Source organism: Sinohyriopsis cumingii, chromosome 8 (genome assembly GCF_028554795.1).
Source record: "Sinohyriopsis cumingii isolate HCF-2022 chromosome 8, ASM2855479v2, whole genome shotgun sequence".
NCBI lineage: Eukaryota > Metazoa > Mollusca > Bivalvia > Unionida > Unionidae > Sinohyriopsis > Sinohyriopsis cumingii.
Window position 1 is genome coordinate 56969176 of NC_142968.1, and position 16050 is coordinate 56985225.

General features: G+C 34.2%; 1 protein-coding gene across 3 annotated transcripts in view; it reads right to left on the minus strand.

Moving 5' to 3' along the window:
* The window catches only part of LOC149793585 (bromodomain and WD repeat-containing protein 3-like), a 108333-nt gene that overhangs the window by 89778 nt on the left and 2505 nt on the right, over positions 1-16050 (minus strand). For all 3 annotated transcript variants that reach the window (XM_089967545.1, XM_089967544.1, XM_089967543.1), the window contains exons 5-11: positions 14942-15092; positions 13280-13375; positions 7072-7232; positions 5887-6108; positions 3586-3686; positions 2446-2617; positions 576-715 (exon numbers count right to left, since the gene is read on the minus strand). In XM_089967545.1, coding sequence (XP_089823671.1) covers positions 576-715; positions 2446-2617; positions 3586-3686; positions 5887-6108; positions 7072-7232; positions 13280-13375; positions 14942-15092 — 1043 coding nt within the window. The remainder of the gene's footprint in view (positions 1-575; positions 716-2445; positions 2618-3585; positions 3687-5886; positions 6109-7071; positions 7233-13279; positions 13376-14941; positions 15093-16050) is intronic.

Consider the following 16050-nt stretch of genomic DNA (forward strand, 5'->3'; position numbering starts at 1 on the left):
TATCAATGATAGTTTTCCTATGAAGTGTTGTTGTTGATGTTGTAGGGTTTAATGCCTTTTTTCAGCACAAGATAGCTATACATGGTGTACAGTATAAATGGTGGAGGAAGAACCCGGGAAAACCCCGGAAAAAACCCACCAACACACAAAAAGCTACTGGCATGCTTTCTGACATACCTACATTGGCCGAACCTGAGACTCGAACCCACACAGACAGAGGTGAGATGGCAATGATCTGTAACAGTCAGCACTTTAGACGACTCAGTTGTTCTGAGACCTTCCTATGAAGTGAATGTAGCTTCTAAATGGTCTATTTGTGTTATAGAGCAGCTATCTTGACAATGGGTGTAAAACTTACAATTTCCCTTTTTCCTGATTTATGAGTTGCTCACTCTTTTGTGAAATATTTTCATATTTATATGTTGAAGCAATGCAGACAAAGTCATAATATCATGCATGGTATCCAAGATCCAGTCATCTGCAGATGAGATTTATTGGATACTGCTCTAGATCTTAATCCATTTTTGAAAAGCAATAAAAGTTTCAATACAATGCTCTTCCAATTGCTGACTTACTCTTGCAGCTTAGTCGACATGTTAAGCACTATATTCTTCCATTCCTGCCTTTCATATCTCCATATCCTGGCAGTCCCATCTCTGCTGCCACTTACAAACCGGTCTTCAGCATTTGCATAACCAATACTATCTACTCTATCCTGAAAAAAAAAAGCACAGTAAACTTCATTAATATATATAACTAATGTATGCTTTATTAATGATATACCAGACGATGTATACATTTTTCATTAAAAGGAAACAAGGCTTGCCTTATGAATAAGAGAGAGAGAGAGAGAGAAAGGGAAAGCAAAGATGATGAAATTGTGTCCCATGTTTAATTCATTTAGAAGACAGGGATTATTAATATTTGTTATTAGTTTATTACATCACTAGTGATTAATGAGTGGAAATTCATCATAGATTTAGAGAATATAGTAGCCATGGCCTACTGTTGAAACAACCTATTGTTGAAAAAATATTTATATATTATGTGTATTAATGTGCCAAGGGCAGATAACAATTCCACATACACACACACACACACACACACACATGCACACTGTATGTGGTACATATGTATAAGAGAAACAATTTGCTGGTGGCAGCATTTCTAGAAGTCAATTACAAAGGTGCAAGTAATACCTACATGTTTAAGTATTAAAGGTTTAACTATTTTTTTTAATATTTCCTAATTTCATTTAAAAATCACAGGAATATTATCCGGTTATGGGCTTAATGTGATACAACTAATATCAATGGTATGTTTACTGTAACTATCCCTGCAAGTCCACCAATTTCATTTTCCCACTCAATGCAGTTGAATGTATATAATGGCAATATTTATTTGAATCTTTCTGACAACAAATCTCTCAACAGTGATCAAAGATCTCTCCATCTTTTTGTTTAAACAAATTTTCATTCTAAAATAAGACATTTTGCACTTTTTGCAAAAAAATTATTCCTTCATCTGCAATTTTGTGGTTATTACACAAGATGCTCAGTGTTAACAAAAACATGAGCTTGCTACATGGTCGAGCTTTAATTTCCAGTAATAACCCAGTTAAGTACATTTTGAAATCTACAAGATGGAAGCCACAAAGGCTAGCATACTATTTTACATTCTGGTGACTAGATGTTACACTGCTCAAGCTGAACAGTCTGGTGCATCTCCATATGTGGCTTTTATCACCTTGACAATTATTTAATTATTGTTGGTAATATGAGCCAGAAAAAATTATTAGTGACAAAACCTGACATTTAAGGAACACACACAAGTAACGATAATCAAATTACTTCCTCTGTGTGGAGTGAAGTTACTTTACTGGCAGCTGGAACAAATGTTAATGTCTTGAGTTGAGAAATCAACAAATATCAATGAGACTTTTATTTGTAAACAACCATTATGTGTTCAATTGTGAGAGAAAATTTTGACAGTCTTTGCACTAATATGCCAGCTGATGGCCACATTAGAGACCTGGCCAAGTATTCTGAGGGGTACTTTTGAACACAAACTCACTGATGCCAAGGGATTCTGGCCATATAAAGTGGGTGGCCACTGGAGAGAGGGTACTGTTCAAGTGGGGGACCACTGTATATGTTGATATAGAATGCAACACCATGAATGCTTAAATTAGTTGAAATGTCAATTCCAATACACTGTAATAGCTAAAGACACGTTGAAGCAATCCGACACTTTTAATGGAAATATGTCATACATCTAGTTGGGTCAATGTAACATATCTACTCCAATTATAACCTTTCCCACAAGGATCTTCATGACAGAAACATGTTTATTTTGCTACATGCTGCTCTTTAAAAACTCTGGTTAAAGACTGGATGCACTTCTTTAACTTAACAAAATGTTTAGGCTAAGGTAATGGAAACTTACTGTGTGAGCCTCAAGTTCACAAATTTTCTCAGGAACGCCTGCATGCAGGAAATAGACTCTTATCACATGATCTGCACTTCCTGTGGCCAGAAATGCACCGCCAGGACTGAATGATGAACATAACATTTGGGCACCTGCTCGAGACCTCTCAATGAATTTAATAGGCTTATTACTGTTGAAAAAAGAATAGTATTAGTGAGAACACATGTAGTGCAATTAAAACAGATTTGCAAAACAGTGTTTACCACAAAAGTATGCCTAACCTATTAATTGCAAAATAATATAATCATTTCTTGCGCAAAATTAGCCAATTCTTCAAAAATGCTTGAATACGAACACACCTAAATTAATTGCAAAATCAGCATATTTTTATTTACATGTACTTCACACACATCTTCTTACAGTACATGCACATCTGAACACAGAAAAATGGGTTCTATAATTGTTTACTTTAAATTATGTCTGTTCTGCTTCTAAACTATTTTTCCTGAACAGAGGAGAGAACATGGTTATTTTAATAGATAAGTGTAGAGTACCATGCAATAGACTGACTAAAAATGACAGATTCAATGTATATAATGCAAGAAAGTTTAATATTTTATTGCCTACATGAACAGTATAAATGATACAATTGTTTACATTTGCAACATGCATAATGGAGAGAATTTTGGTATACCACCAAGTTACTTACATGTAATGTGGCTGAAATTTCTTTGGATATTGTACTTATGCAAACTGTACATGATCTAAGCACACAGCTAATTAAAATGCTTGCTCCTTTGTGCTAAAAAAGTCAGCCTGAATTAACGTGTAGTACGCTATCTTTAGCAGTTATTAAAATAGCAAACATAAACTTTGCCAGACAAGACAATACCAGCTTCTGAAAGTGCAATATATGAATTACCAAATATATTAAGTGTAAATAAAAGTTATTGGCTCTTTTTTTGACAATTTACCTCTGAAGCCAGGAAGTGACAATGACCAAGCTGAGCTAGCAGTTTTTTTTTCAATGGTACGCATCTGAAGCAAGGCTAGAAAAAAATATCCCATCTTGTCTTTTCATTGAAAATCATGGCAATATTTACTGACAGTTGCTGACTAAGGTACTCTACAGGTACAGTGCATATGTAGTTTACTTACTGAAAAGAATTCCTTTTAGCATTCCATTCCCAGAAACAGACACAACCATCACCACCTGTAGAGGACAAGTATCTTGCATCACCTTTAATAAATGGACTGAACTGAAATACACAAAAGCCTGACATTTAGTCTCAATGACTATGAATACATAGCTAAAGAAAATAATAAATTAACTTTTCAGTCCTCAAAAACTCTGTAAAACACCATGCTCTTAATCTTTGCCTCGTGACTATATCAACCAGTAACCTTTCTAACAATGTTTGTTATTTTAACAAACTGGTAGACTCATTAACCCCTGGAGGTTTTTGTCGTTTCACCTGAAATGCGAGTAGGAGACACATCTTGTTGGCCATTTCTGAATACTCTTAATACATCAACATCCAGATGATTTTCCATTAACCTAATGCCTAGTTGTGTTAGAAACATCGTTTTTCATTGGCTATTTCGCTCATGCATGAGCAGATGGGTAAAAGTTGGAGTTCTTTTTATTTTGCTTAACGGACCCCATATTTTCATATCAAGACCACTCTTTATTCTAAATGCCCATCTTATCCTACTTTTTGCAAAGGTTCATCTCTCTGTGTGCAGTTCAGACCAGTCTGCCTCAGATCTGAGACCAAAAGGTCTCAATCCAGGCTCAAAATCAGATTCTGACCAAAGGCGAATTTTGGGTGAAAAGAAAATCAGGTCTAAAAAATAAAGGTTTTCTCTCTGTATTTTGTAGTGCAATTAGAACTTCCAGATTATTTGGTATCATTGTAGAGCTACATCTGTCTACCTTTCTAAAATACCACTCACTTTAGTGTATCATACATGACCTTGACGCTACAGAGTTCGGCAGTAGGCTACTACCTCCTACCATGTAAATGCGGCACCAGGGGTTAATGAATTAAAAGGACTGATGGAGCCAAAGAATACTACATGTTTTAATTAGCAGCCCCAGTTTAATAGTCCTCTAAGATTCCAGGAAAGAAATTTGACTCAAACATGTGCCAACATAAAAACTAATTTGCTGCACATTTTCAGACTGATGCTAAAACTGGCTTCAAGACATAGCTGCCAACCTTCCAGGCTCACAATTAGTGAAAATAGGGATAAAAAGTCGTGAATTTGGACATGAATTCGTGAAAAATACCATGACAATAACTCCATCCACTCTGACTGTCAATACTACACTATATCAGGTTCGTAGAATAAAAATAAAACACTACATATATGCAGAAATATTTATTTATCAAGACATGATACCGTGGCAGACTTGAATTTCCTCAACTGCTTGATCGTAAATTTGTTTTCTAAACAGTTCCGACTTCTTGCCTGCTGGTTGATCTTGGTGACTAAAATTACTGACAAATTTTCTGCAGCTAAGGAGGCCCTAAAGTCTGTCTTATTTTTCCTCACTAAAGAAAATACTCTTTCACTGTCACTGTTGCTGTGAGGAATGCACAGGAGCTGCATCATTTTTGGTTCTTCCACAGGAAAATTTGGAAGCGAGTCTGGGAACATTTGTCAGAACAAATGTTTAGCATGGTCTCCAGCTGATAAAGGTAGATTGTGTTCAACAAGAAAACTCACAAATAATGCTTCAGCGTTGGTAGCCTGCAGGTCTTCGCCAATGGTTTAAAATATTCCAGAGCTGAAATCTGTGAATTCTTTAATTTTCCCAACTTCTACGTGTTTTTTGCAACCGACGTGCTTCCTCACATCGTCTCTGCGATGGCGCCCTGAGTGCAAATAGCATGATGAATATCAATGTTTAATGGCAGAATGCATGGCCAATTTTTGATATATTCCAAATTAAACTTCACTTTTTGAGTAATACATTTCTTTTTCCTTGGTGGTGAAGACATTTTCAAGATCTTACATGCGATGCTGAACGGTAACTCAAATCAGTGTTGATGACGCATGCGCAGAGCAAAATTCCGGTTAGGCCCCAGTTTCTCTCAAAAGCATTTGTAAAACTACTCTTATACGTAGAGATTAAAATAGGCTAAAATGCTTGCTACTGGGCCAACTGTACTAATCGGCTGTAGATCTACTAATATTGTGACCAGCAGTACCAAGACTAGCACTTAACGGGAAATCGGTTATTTTTATTAAAGATTTAAAATAATTGAGGACTGGAGAATTCGTGAAGTTTTGTCTTGAGGTGTGAATCCGTGAATCGCTGAAAAAGTCGTGAAATTCACACCAAATTTGTGAGGGTTGGCAGCTATGTCAAGATTCCAAAGAAAAGGGTGTAACTCATCTGAAAGCTACAAGACAATGAAATCATAAATCATCCAACATCATATACCATACCTTAAGTGATGTGATCATGCCAGTGTGTCCACTAAGCACAGTGACAGGAGCTTTTGTCTTGAGACACCAGACCCGGATGGTCTTGTCACAGCTCCCTGTGGCCAGTAGAGTGTTCTCATAGTTGACTGCCATGTCTGTGATTTCTGCTGAGTGTCCTCGTAATGTTGCCAACAATCGGCCATCATACCCTCGCCAGATCTTGACCAGATGATCATCAGCACCCTGTATCAAATGTATTTTGATCTAAAGAGAGCCGAACAAAAACTAATTCTGCATACAACTAAAGATGATGGGCATACAAGAGGCAAGTCATTTGGGAACAAGATAAATATAGTATGAGTCCTATAATAGATCCCTGTGACACACCTTTATTTACATGTATATACTGAATGTCTGATTCAACATTGTCAATGTTAACTTGTTTGCTTCTCTCACACAAGTATGAATTTAGACATGTGAGTAGCTTTTCTGGAAGTTTCTGTATTGGTGTTGTTTAACAAATGTATATCATAGTCAACTAATGAGGTCAATGACCTTTTAAAGAAACTAAAAGCCAGGAATTCAAGAAGCAACAAGTTATCAAGACAAAGGAACCAGATTTCCCATCAGACATAAAAACAATTTTTACATCAATGGAATTTTTATTTTCCTTGAGTGTGGGCGAGGGTATTCATAATATTTTAACATATTTTTTCTGCTTTTCATTTTCAAGACTTTCCACTACTTAAGTGAATCCATTACTTAAGGATGGTTTGTCCCTTTTTTGCACATATGAGGTGATGAATGCAGCAGGATAAATGCAGTAGCCCACATGCAGATTTCAAAGATTATGTCACATTTTCCCCCCGATTTCATTTTCAAATTTTGGAATTAATTATACAACAAAATGACCTCCATCTGTAAAGTGCAGCCATCATATCTAAACTCTTTTACCTGCCGCAGTAATGTTTGTGTTACATCTGTTCATGGATACTGTGAGGCACCCTGACCTGACCTGAATAAACTATGAGTAGAGTTAATGTACAGGTAGCAGATCATTGCTGGAGAACAATGGACCAAATGTCCAGCACATAACCCCAAAAAATTCATGAGGAAATAAATCAGTTAATTTCCTATCTTATATAAAGAAAATAGGTGCAAAATATAATAAGGAATAAACATCCAACTTGACAGCTTTATACTTACAGTGAAAATAAACTTGCCAGATCTGTCATAAAGAATACAATACACTGCTGACAGGTGTCCCAGCTTCCGACCTAGCATGGTCACTTTGCTGAACGTGGATACTGGCACCACATGGTTGAAATGGAATGCACCACTCAGCTCTCGCCCCGTCAACACATGGCCTTGAATTTATGAGAACAATATGATAGAAAGAACCAAGCATTTAAATCTACAAAAAAACATTTTTAATCGCATATGATCAAGATATTTTTTACTTCAATATGCAGTATCCCTCTAAAACACTTGGTCAATATGTCCATGTTCCTATTCTTCCTGGACTTTTATGTATAATATCAAGGTTGACAGCAATAATTATGGGCTATGTTTTGTGTGCCGGAAACTGATGATATGTTACAAATTACCAGAAAAGACTTTAAAGGACTAAAAATAGTTGCATATGGCTTGAACTTCCACGACATTTTTATCTGGGTTTATTTTTTAATGGAAAAAGCATGATTTTTGTGTATGACTGCATGATTCATGAACAAGCTCTGCAATATGAGGCATTCACTCCAAATGTGGGATGGTGTGCATTGCTGATGCACCCTTCTTGTGTGCTTTGATAATATTTGTAAACAAAGGTTAAAATATATTTACAATTATTTGTAATCAGTAAATGAATGAATCAGATTAATTTCCCATGTAATAACAGGAAAATACAAAGTGTAAATATTAAAATGAATAAACACTTGACTACAGGTCACATAGGCATTTAAGACTGATTGTTTCAGTAATGGACTTCATTTTTTAGAATTTGATTCTACTTAAATTTAAATGGCAATTATTTCTTTGTAGCAATCCTTCAAGATCTATAAACTTCTGACCTATATAACTTTTACTTTAGACAGTTGTATATGTACAGCAAAAGTAAACTTGTAAAATCTGATCCAAGAATACAAAAGTATTTCTGGATGAATGCATACTGGGTTATTATTAGGGGTGAAGCGATACACCTGTGCCATGTATAAATACGATTCACGATACACAGCCTGCTATACAATACATATCAATACACATATCAACTTGATGGTCTTTCTTTGGAAGGTAGGTGGTGCCATTTCATGCATGTTGACATTCTAGTCTGCTTTTCCAGTATGCAGACTACAGATGGACATAGAGTTATCATATATTTATATGCAATCCTCACTGATGAGAAGATATCCACATTACTTTCGAACTTTTGGTTGCAGTGAGTTTTATCCAGCATTTTTGGCCATATAATGGTGGGTCCATTTATCTCCCTTTGTTTTTGTACAACATGAATGATCTGAAAACATTATTACCATTTTCGTGTCTCAGTTACACTTGGAAGACATTACGAAGTTATCTTCAAAACAGAAGAAATAATGCAATTTCCTTGTACAAAGAAAATCTCACCAAGAACAAATCCAGGCATGAGAATAACATTGAAAACCAACAAAATCAATCACGTTTTATTTCCTGCAGATGCAAAATAATGCTGCAGCCACAGGTACTTGTATTTGTTAGTGAAGAAAGAAAACTACTGACTACACCCATTCCTATTCTACAATTTTCTTTAACTTACACAAGGGATAAACTTGAGAAGTTTGAAATCTACCACATCGTTCATTCTATGCTAATTTCATTTATTCCATTAGCACCTTCATTCACTGGTTAAATATCTATACATAAAGAAGAGAAATTCCAATTTGAGGAGAGATGATAACAGGATTTTATCTTAAGGGAGACCTCCCCTTTATCAAAGAAAAAAGGAGGGGAGGAAGAAAGGGTCATTGGTCAATATTTACCTATACTTCAATATATATCTCTTTCTTCCTGCTCCAATTTCTTATAGCTCTATGAAATCAACAGCTTTGACAGATGTCACATCTAACTGTATAAGCATTAATCTGTTAATTAATTCTGAGGATACTCTGCTCCTTTTCTTTGTATCAATATTGTTGAGTGGTTCTTTCTGAGGGGGCATATATATAAGTAGATTTGTCATCTTGAATATGTTGGGAAACTGATTTTTGTTACTGTTATGTACAGTTTTCCAGAGATCACAGATATTATCTTTTTGATACATCTGCTCCAAAATAGGATTTTTCACCAACATAAACTTCCTTTGTTAAATCAGTAGTTTACTAACTATTATGCCAAATTTCTGTTCCATAATGCTGTATAAGGGTAATTAGTCCATCAATGCTTGTGCAGAGAGATGTATTAAAATAAATATCTTTACTTCTTAATTGCTTTTTGTAATCCTTATTTAATTCAATTTATTTTAACCCTGATATGGATAAATATATACTGTTTTGTAGCATATGATCTCCTGGGCGAATCTGATTAATTAAAAAAATGAAATTGCATTATACTTTTAAAATGTCTGTATTTTAATTAAGCTCAATATTCTGCACTTTGTACATTTAATTTCAAAATACCACTGAAAGGATCATTCCGTCTATTTTTTTGTCTCTCCAGCGTGTATATCTGACTCGTATTTAACACCATTTCGGGCTCAAAATCACTCACTGGTATCTTCATTAACACTTTCCCAACTCCAACAATCTGATATTCTTCATAACTTTATAAATTACTGTCATAATCACTATCATCAGCAAGTATTTGCCAAACGAAACTGTAATGAACCACACTGGGAATCAGACATTTTGGGCTTTCTAGGTAGTTCATATTTTAAACATGCATTTGTAAAACTTTCTTCATGAATGGTTCAAACTACACCATAATTTATTTCTGGGCACATTGTTTTAATCAAATTTAGTTTCGCAACCATACCCAAAAAACAGATGTATCGACAAGAATGGTTAAATAATAATTATACACTTCGCTGAGCACATTTTCATATGAGGGACATTCAATGAATATGTGGGAGTCCACCCGTTTCACTGTTCTCCAAGTGCACAAATTTGTCCAAATTTTGCATAATTCATGCAATGGCACACCCTTACAGCATCTCCACTTAAGCACTTGACATATCTAATGACTTTCCCCTGAAGTCTCTCCGTTGCTCTGCCAATACTTTCTGTTTGTCACGTAGAGAATAAGCTACATTGGTTTCCGATTGGTGGCTATTGTTTAACATGGAGCTAAAGAAGCAATAACGACAAATGAGAATTCAATGTAACATATTTGAATGTGCAACACACCAGTAGATACAATTCAAACTTCTCATTAAGGTGGCGCTATACAGTTTCGCATTTTGCATAGGGTTAGGAATTTAAAGAAAAAGAATGTCCCCGGCTTTCCTCACTGGTTATACTGGCTATTTAAAAAAGACCTTGTATATCTTAGGTATAATGCAAAGAACCTTTAATTCCCTTTATTTTGGTGTATGATTGATGGGTGTACTATGGGTTATAGAGTATACAGCTTGGCCTTACTTCAAATGTGCACCTTTCAAAAAAGTGCTAGCTCTACTTGGTCATTTTCACTTCCTGAACTTCAGAGGTCATTTGTATAAAAAAGAGCCGATAACTTCTTTTACATTTTATATATTTGGTAATTCATTCATTGCACTTTCAGAAGCTGGTATTGTCTAGTCTGGCAAAATTCATTTTCCCTATTTTAATAGCTGCTATGTATAGTGTACTTTAGACTAATTCAGACTGATTTTTTAACACAAGGGAGCAGTCATTTTAGTTAGCAGTGTGCTTAAATCATGTAAAATTTCCAAAAGTACAATATCCAAAAGAAATATCATCCACATTACATTAATGTAGCATAGAGGTATGCAAACATTCTCTCCACTGTGCATGTTTTAAATGCGAACTACTTCACCTTACATACGTCACTCTCTCAAAAGTACATATTATCTGGTGAGCGCCACCTAAAGTGGTTATTAAATGATGAGTAAAGTACTTCATTATACATGTAGTATATGCTGAACATATTTCTGGGTTAAGATAATTAGCACGAAATGGAGGGGGGGGAGATTATGAACTATGTCAATTTGTGTTAACTTGTAGATGGCAAGTGGGTATTTTCAAATAATGTCTTTCGTTTTTACTAATAAACATGAGTGCCTGTGACTGAAGATGCTGTTTCAGATGGATTATAATTTTACAGTATAACAAGGCAAATAATAATAATTATTCATGACTGCTGAAGACTAAAATAACATGCATATGGTAAGTACCATTTTGAATTGATTCTCTGTCTCTTGTATTGATGTGTATCGTTTCAGCAAAAGTATTGATGCATCGATGAATCGTTTCACCTCTAGTTATTATACACATTTTTCTAAAAGCTAATAAATACTAACTGTAAATCTAAAATAATTTTTGACTAATGGCACTGAATATGCAAAATACAGAAATAAAATAAGGCACAATATATTACATACAGTATAAACAGCAAATGTTTTGGGTATTTTAAAATGGCAACACTTGCAAATGTCAAACTCTATTTAATGAGACATCAAAATATTCAAGAATTATAAATGTGGTTGAGTTTTTAGTAACATTTCTCGTCTTCAGCTGATGACCATAACATTTATCAGCTTTCCAGGCAATCCATGAAAACTACACTAAATGCACTAATATGATTGTGTCACGCTAAAGACAACAATGGCAACTTCTACAAAAATTGCAGGTGCAAAGTTATTGGTTGATTTGTAGGTGATGACCATACCATTACCAAGTTTCAGAACAATCCATCAAAAACTACAGAACTAGCTGGACTAAAAAGAATGTTCCAGATGGAAGATTTTTAAATGGAGCATGCAGTTCTAAACACTCCTGGCACTATAGACAGGGTTAGAAGTGAAATTCAATTTTAAAATTTGAGGATTTTTTTAAAAGTATCTTTTCTTTCAAGGTTTATCATTTTTTTCTGCGGTCCAAGACAGTAACAAGATTATCTCCATGGTGAGCATAACCTTTATTAAAAACTGGAAAAAGCATTCTTTCATTTTGTTTCTAAATAAAACGAAAATAAAGTAAAAATTAATATATAATTTAAATTTAAAAAAACTCTATGTGCTAAGAAACTTGTGCACTTTCTTAACTGCTAGGCTAGCCTAAAAAAATACAGTGACTAAAAAAGCATTTTGTGGGGTTGGAGTAGAGCCATTCAATATACTTTTGTTATGCTTTTGGGTTTTTTGTCTGTTAAATTTAGGTTTCCTTCAGGTTCTTTAGGTTCTTTTTAGTTTTTTAAGGTCAAACAAAATTGTAAATTTTTTAAATAGGTTTTTGAGGTCCATTTCTAACCCGTATTGAGGAGGTATAAAAACTGATAAAGAGAAATGGATGCTATTTCTTGCATAATCACCAAAATAACATGCAAAGCCAGGAATGTACGAAAATTAGGTAACTGTTACCAATTTTTGTCTATGGCAAGAAGCATCCTTCATGATGAATACATCCACCAAGTTTTAGAAAAAATAGCTAAATGCAAGGACTTAATGTAATAAGTCAAACATGAAAAGTATGTCAGTGTTACCTAAGTACAAGTACAAGATGAATATACCACAAGTTTTAATAACTATATACAACAGTGTCAGAGTAACTCGGCTACATGCAAAAATTCAATACTGACATATACTTTAGCAACACTATTGAAAAAGTGATTTTTTGTGCCCTGCCTACATTCTGCAATGAAACAAAAAGCAATTTTTATAACCTGCCTCTGCTCTGTAACGAGTCAAACACTGAACTCACAGTTCATGTATTTCCATGATAGTCTGAATCACAACTATGTGCTATGATTATTTCCAATGTTCTGTCTTAAGAACCATATTTCTCAGAAAATAACTAGTTTCTGATGACAGTAACATTTTCTGCATAATAAAGTTTCACAGTATATGTACTCAAATAACATTACAGTGCATGGTTTTCAAGTATTATTTCAAATGTTTAAAGGGGTCTCAAACTCAAACCACCCTGATGACCCAAGGGCTGCACCACCATTGTTATCTCTGTTATTACAATGTGACAACAATCATTTTGAGGGCCACAGGATACAGCTTGGTAGGCAGCATGTGGCCAGCAGGCCTCGTGTTTGAGACCCATGGTTTAAAGCAGTGTCACTTGTGTACCTCCCTGTATCTGAATTTCTACATTTTAACATGAAACATCAATGCAATCTTTTCCAATTCATTTTAAATTGAAAAAAATAAAACCTGTGTTTTTGCCTTTTGCTAACGCAAACAAGACAATAATATGCAGTTTAAAACAAAACTCACTGGACAATGGTGTTGCAAGGTTTTGGGGAGGCAGAAGAGCATTCTGATGTTGAAGTACTGCATGCATATGACAACTCCATCTGGTTTTCTTCAACCCTGATAAAATAAATAAATAAAAATATGCACTGCAGTGCTTCTGTATTTTTATAGCAATGTTACTCTTGTGCGCCATCACATTCCTTAAATTGCTTCCATAATCTTAATATTCAAAATAACAATTTCCAGATGTTTTCTGAGCTAAAATTCTGTCCCAGATTTATGGCAGTTGCCTTTCACAAATACTGATATGTTTACAGGTTCCACCATTTTGATGTGATGTGCTGTGCTGTAAATAATGTTATAAATACTTAAGGAGAGTGAATAACTTTCCTCAACACTATCAGATATGTTTGCACCTCTTCTACATTTTACAAAACACATTCTGAATCTGGTATTACTGCTCTAAATAAAATTGTATTTAAAGAATTCTCTTTTAAAAAAATATCCAGTACTCTAACTAGTGTTGTTCCGATTATTGATTATAATCGATCATCAGTTGGTTGAACGAACCAATAAGATAATCGATTGTGAAGTCCACAATCGATTGTGTGTAAAGGGAGACTACTTTTTAGCTGTATGCAAAGTACAAAGGTTAGTAAAACTCCCAGCCACTAAAGTTTACCTGAAATTTATTAATTTCCTTCACAACTACAAATGTAAAACCATTGGATATTTCATAGGTGCAAAATTTCATAATTAGGAACATGTAGCCATTATTACATGATCAAGTTGTTAAATTGTTGAGTTAATAAATTTAAACATATTTTGATGATTTGTTTCAGTTTAAATGCAACATTATTTGTAGTATTTGTAAACAATGACAAACAAGAAAACCATGTCCTTCTACAATTAAAATTATAAAGACATCACATATGAATTAAAAGAATTTGGGGGATTGCAGCAGTATTTCAGTTGCATATGACTTAGCCATACAAAGTTGCATCCATTTAACAAAGTTGTAGAACAAAAATAACACATAACACACTAGACAAAAATGTAACATTATCAGGTTAAAGTATACATGTCATTAAAAGAGATTACTCCTGTACATGTACTAACATCTTGAACTAATGATCAAAGATATAACTATATAACAAACAAAAATTAAAACTTGCTCTTAGTAACCGATTATAATCGATTACCAGTTGGTTAAGTGGAACCGATTATCGATTATGAATTTCTGACTGATTCCCATCAGTAACTCTAACATTACTGTCATGAACTTTTAGCTGCATAATTGCCAATTACAGTAAAATGCATGCAATGGTAGACCTTGCTCTGGTCTACAAGTAAAAAAATATATTCTCATACTCCACAAAAACACCAAATTTGAAAATTCAGAAAAGAATAAATAGCCATCATTCATGACATCAAGGTGGTATTCTGGGTCAGCCAAAATAAATCAAATACATTTGTTGATTTTCTACTGCGTACACTTAAACAATTCTGTACAAATCACGTGCCATTTTATTGTTCTCAAAAATGCATTCTTATACATCCATTATACTAATGTGCACAGGACATGATATCAAGAGTTACATCCTTCAAAGAAAAATTTATCAAAGAACATTTAGAATAACTGTCATCATGAATGTATATAACGCGTTAGAAAACATTACTTACCCTCTGCAGTTCGAAGCAATGAAAAACTTCCAGCACCAAGAAGGGAGGCAACTCCACACACACTTGGCTTCAGCTCTTTATCAAGTAATGGTCCCACACGTTCACATATTCTTAACAAATGATCTGACCTGATATGACAATTTGACTCTATCTGCAATATATTAATAAAAACAGGACTAGAATTTAACCTGCATTTCACTGTGTGAAAAGCCATGCTTGGAAAGTGTTAATATCTACTATTTTTCAAAAACTGTTATTTTACCTAGTGTAATGTCTACCATAGTCCAAAAAAAATTATAATAAAAAGTAATGGCTTATCTTTTAGTTTCACTTCTAATATTTCAGGAACAAAAACCACATCTATAGCTTAATTGTTTTTCTGGTTAATGATTGAAGAATGATTGTGGATATTCTTTATTTTAACCTTTAAGAGTTATCAAATATAAAAAGAGAAAAAAGCATTTCACTGATTTGACATTTCAACATTTTAATAAGGAACTACCATATTATTTTCTGAGGAGGATAAGCATAATATTATGCGATGCAAACATCTGAGCAAAGACATTGCTAAAAATTCAAGTGTTGCATGACTTCAGAGCAGGCAATCAGGGCTCTCTACAAGTGACCTGAATGTTAAAACTAAAATGATGTTCAAAAAATGCTTTAAATTAAAAAATTTAATTGCATTAGCCTCTCAAAATAAGGAACTTAACTTAAGAAAATTTTTGAGTGATCTTATCTATAAACATTCTTACTTCATTTGATTCCATTAAAAGCAATATTTGCATATGTTGGTTTTTTGTTCCAATTTCCTTTTTTTTTGTCCTGGAAATATGCTTGTTATGCCCTTGCCTTTTGAACCTCTTATTTGAGCCTTTCAACCTTGTGAAGCAACATGATAACATAACCACTTAACATCCTCACCTCTTACTTAAGGGCACAATCCACTGTCATTTGTTCATTACATCTTAAGTGTTACTTATCAGCACTAAATATTATCAGAATGCCACTACTGTTGTACTTGGCTCAGCCAGCTTGTTTTGTTATTTGTGTGCATCAGTTTTGTTGGGTGTAACACCATTCTCACCAAATGATTGGCTATACAAGGT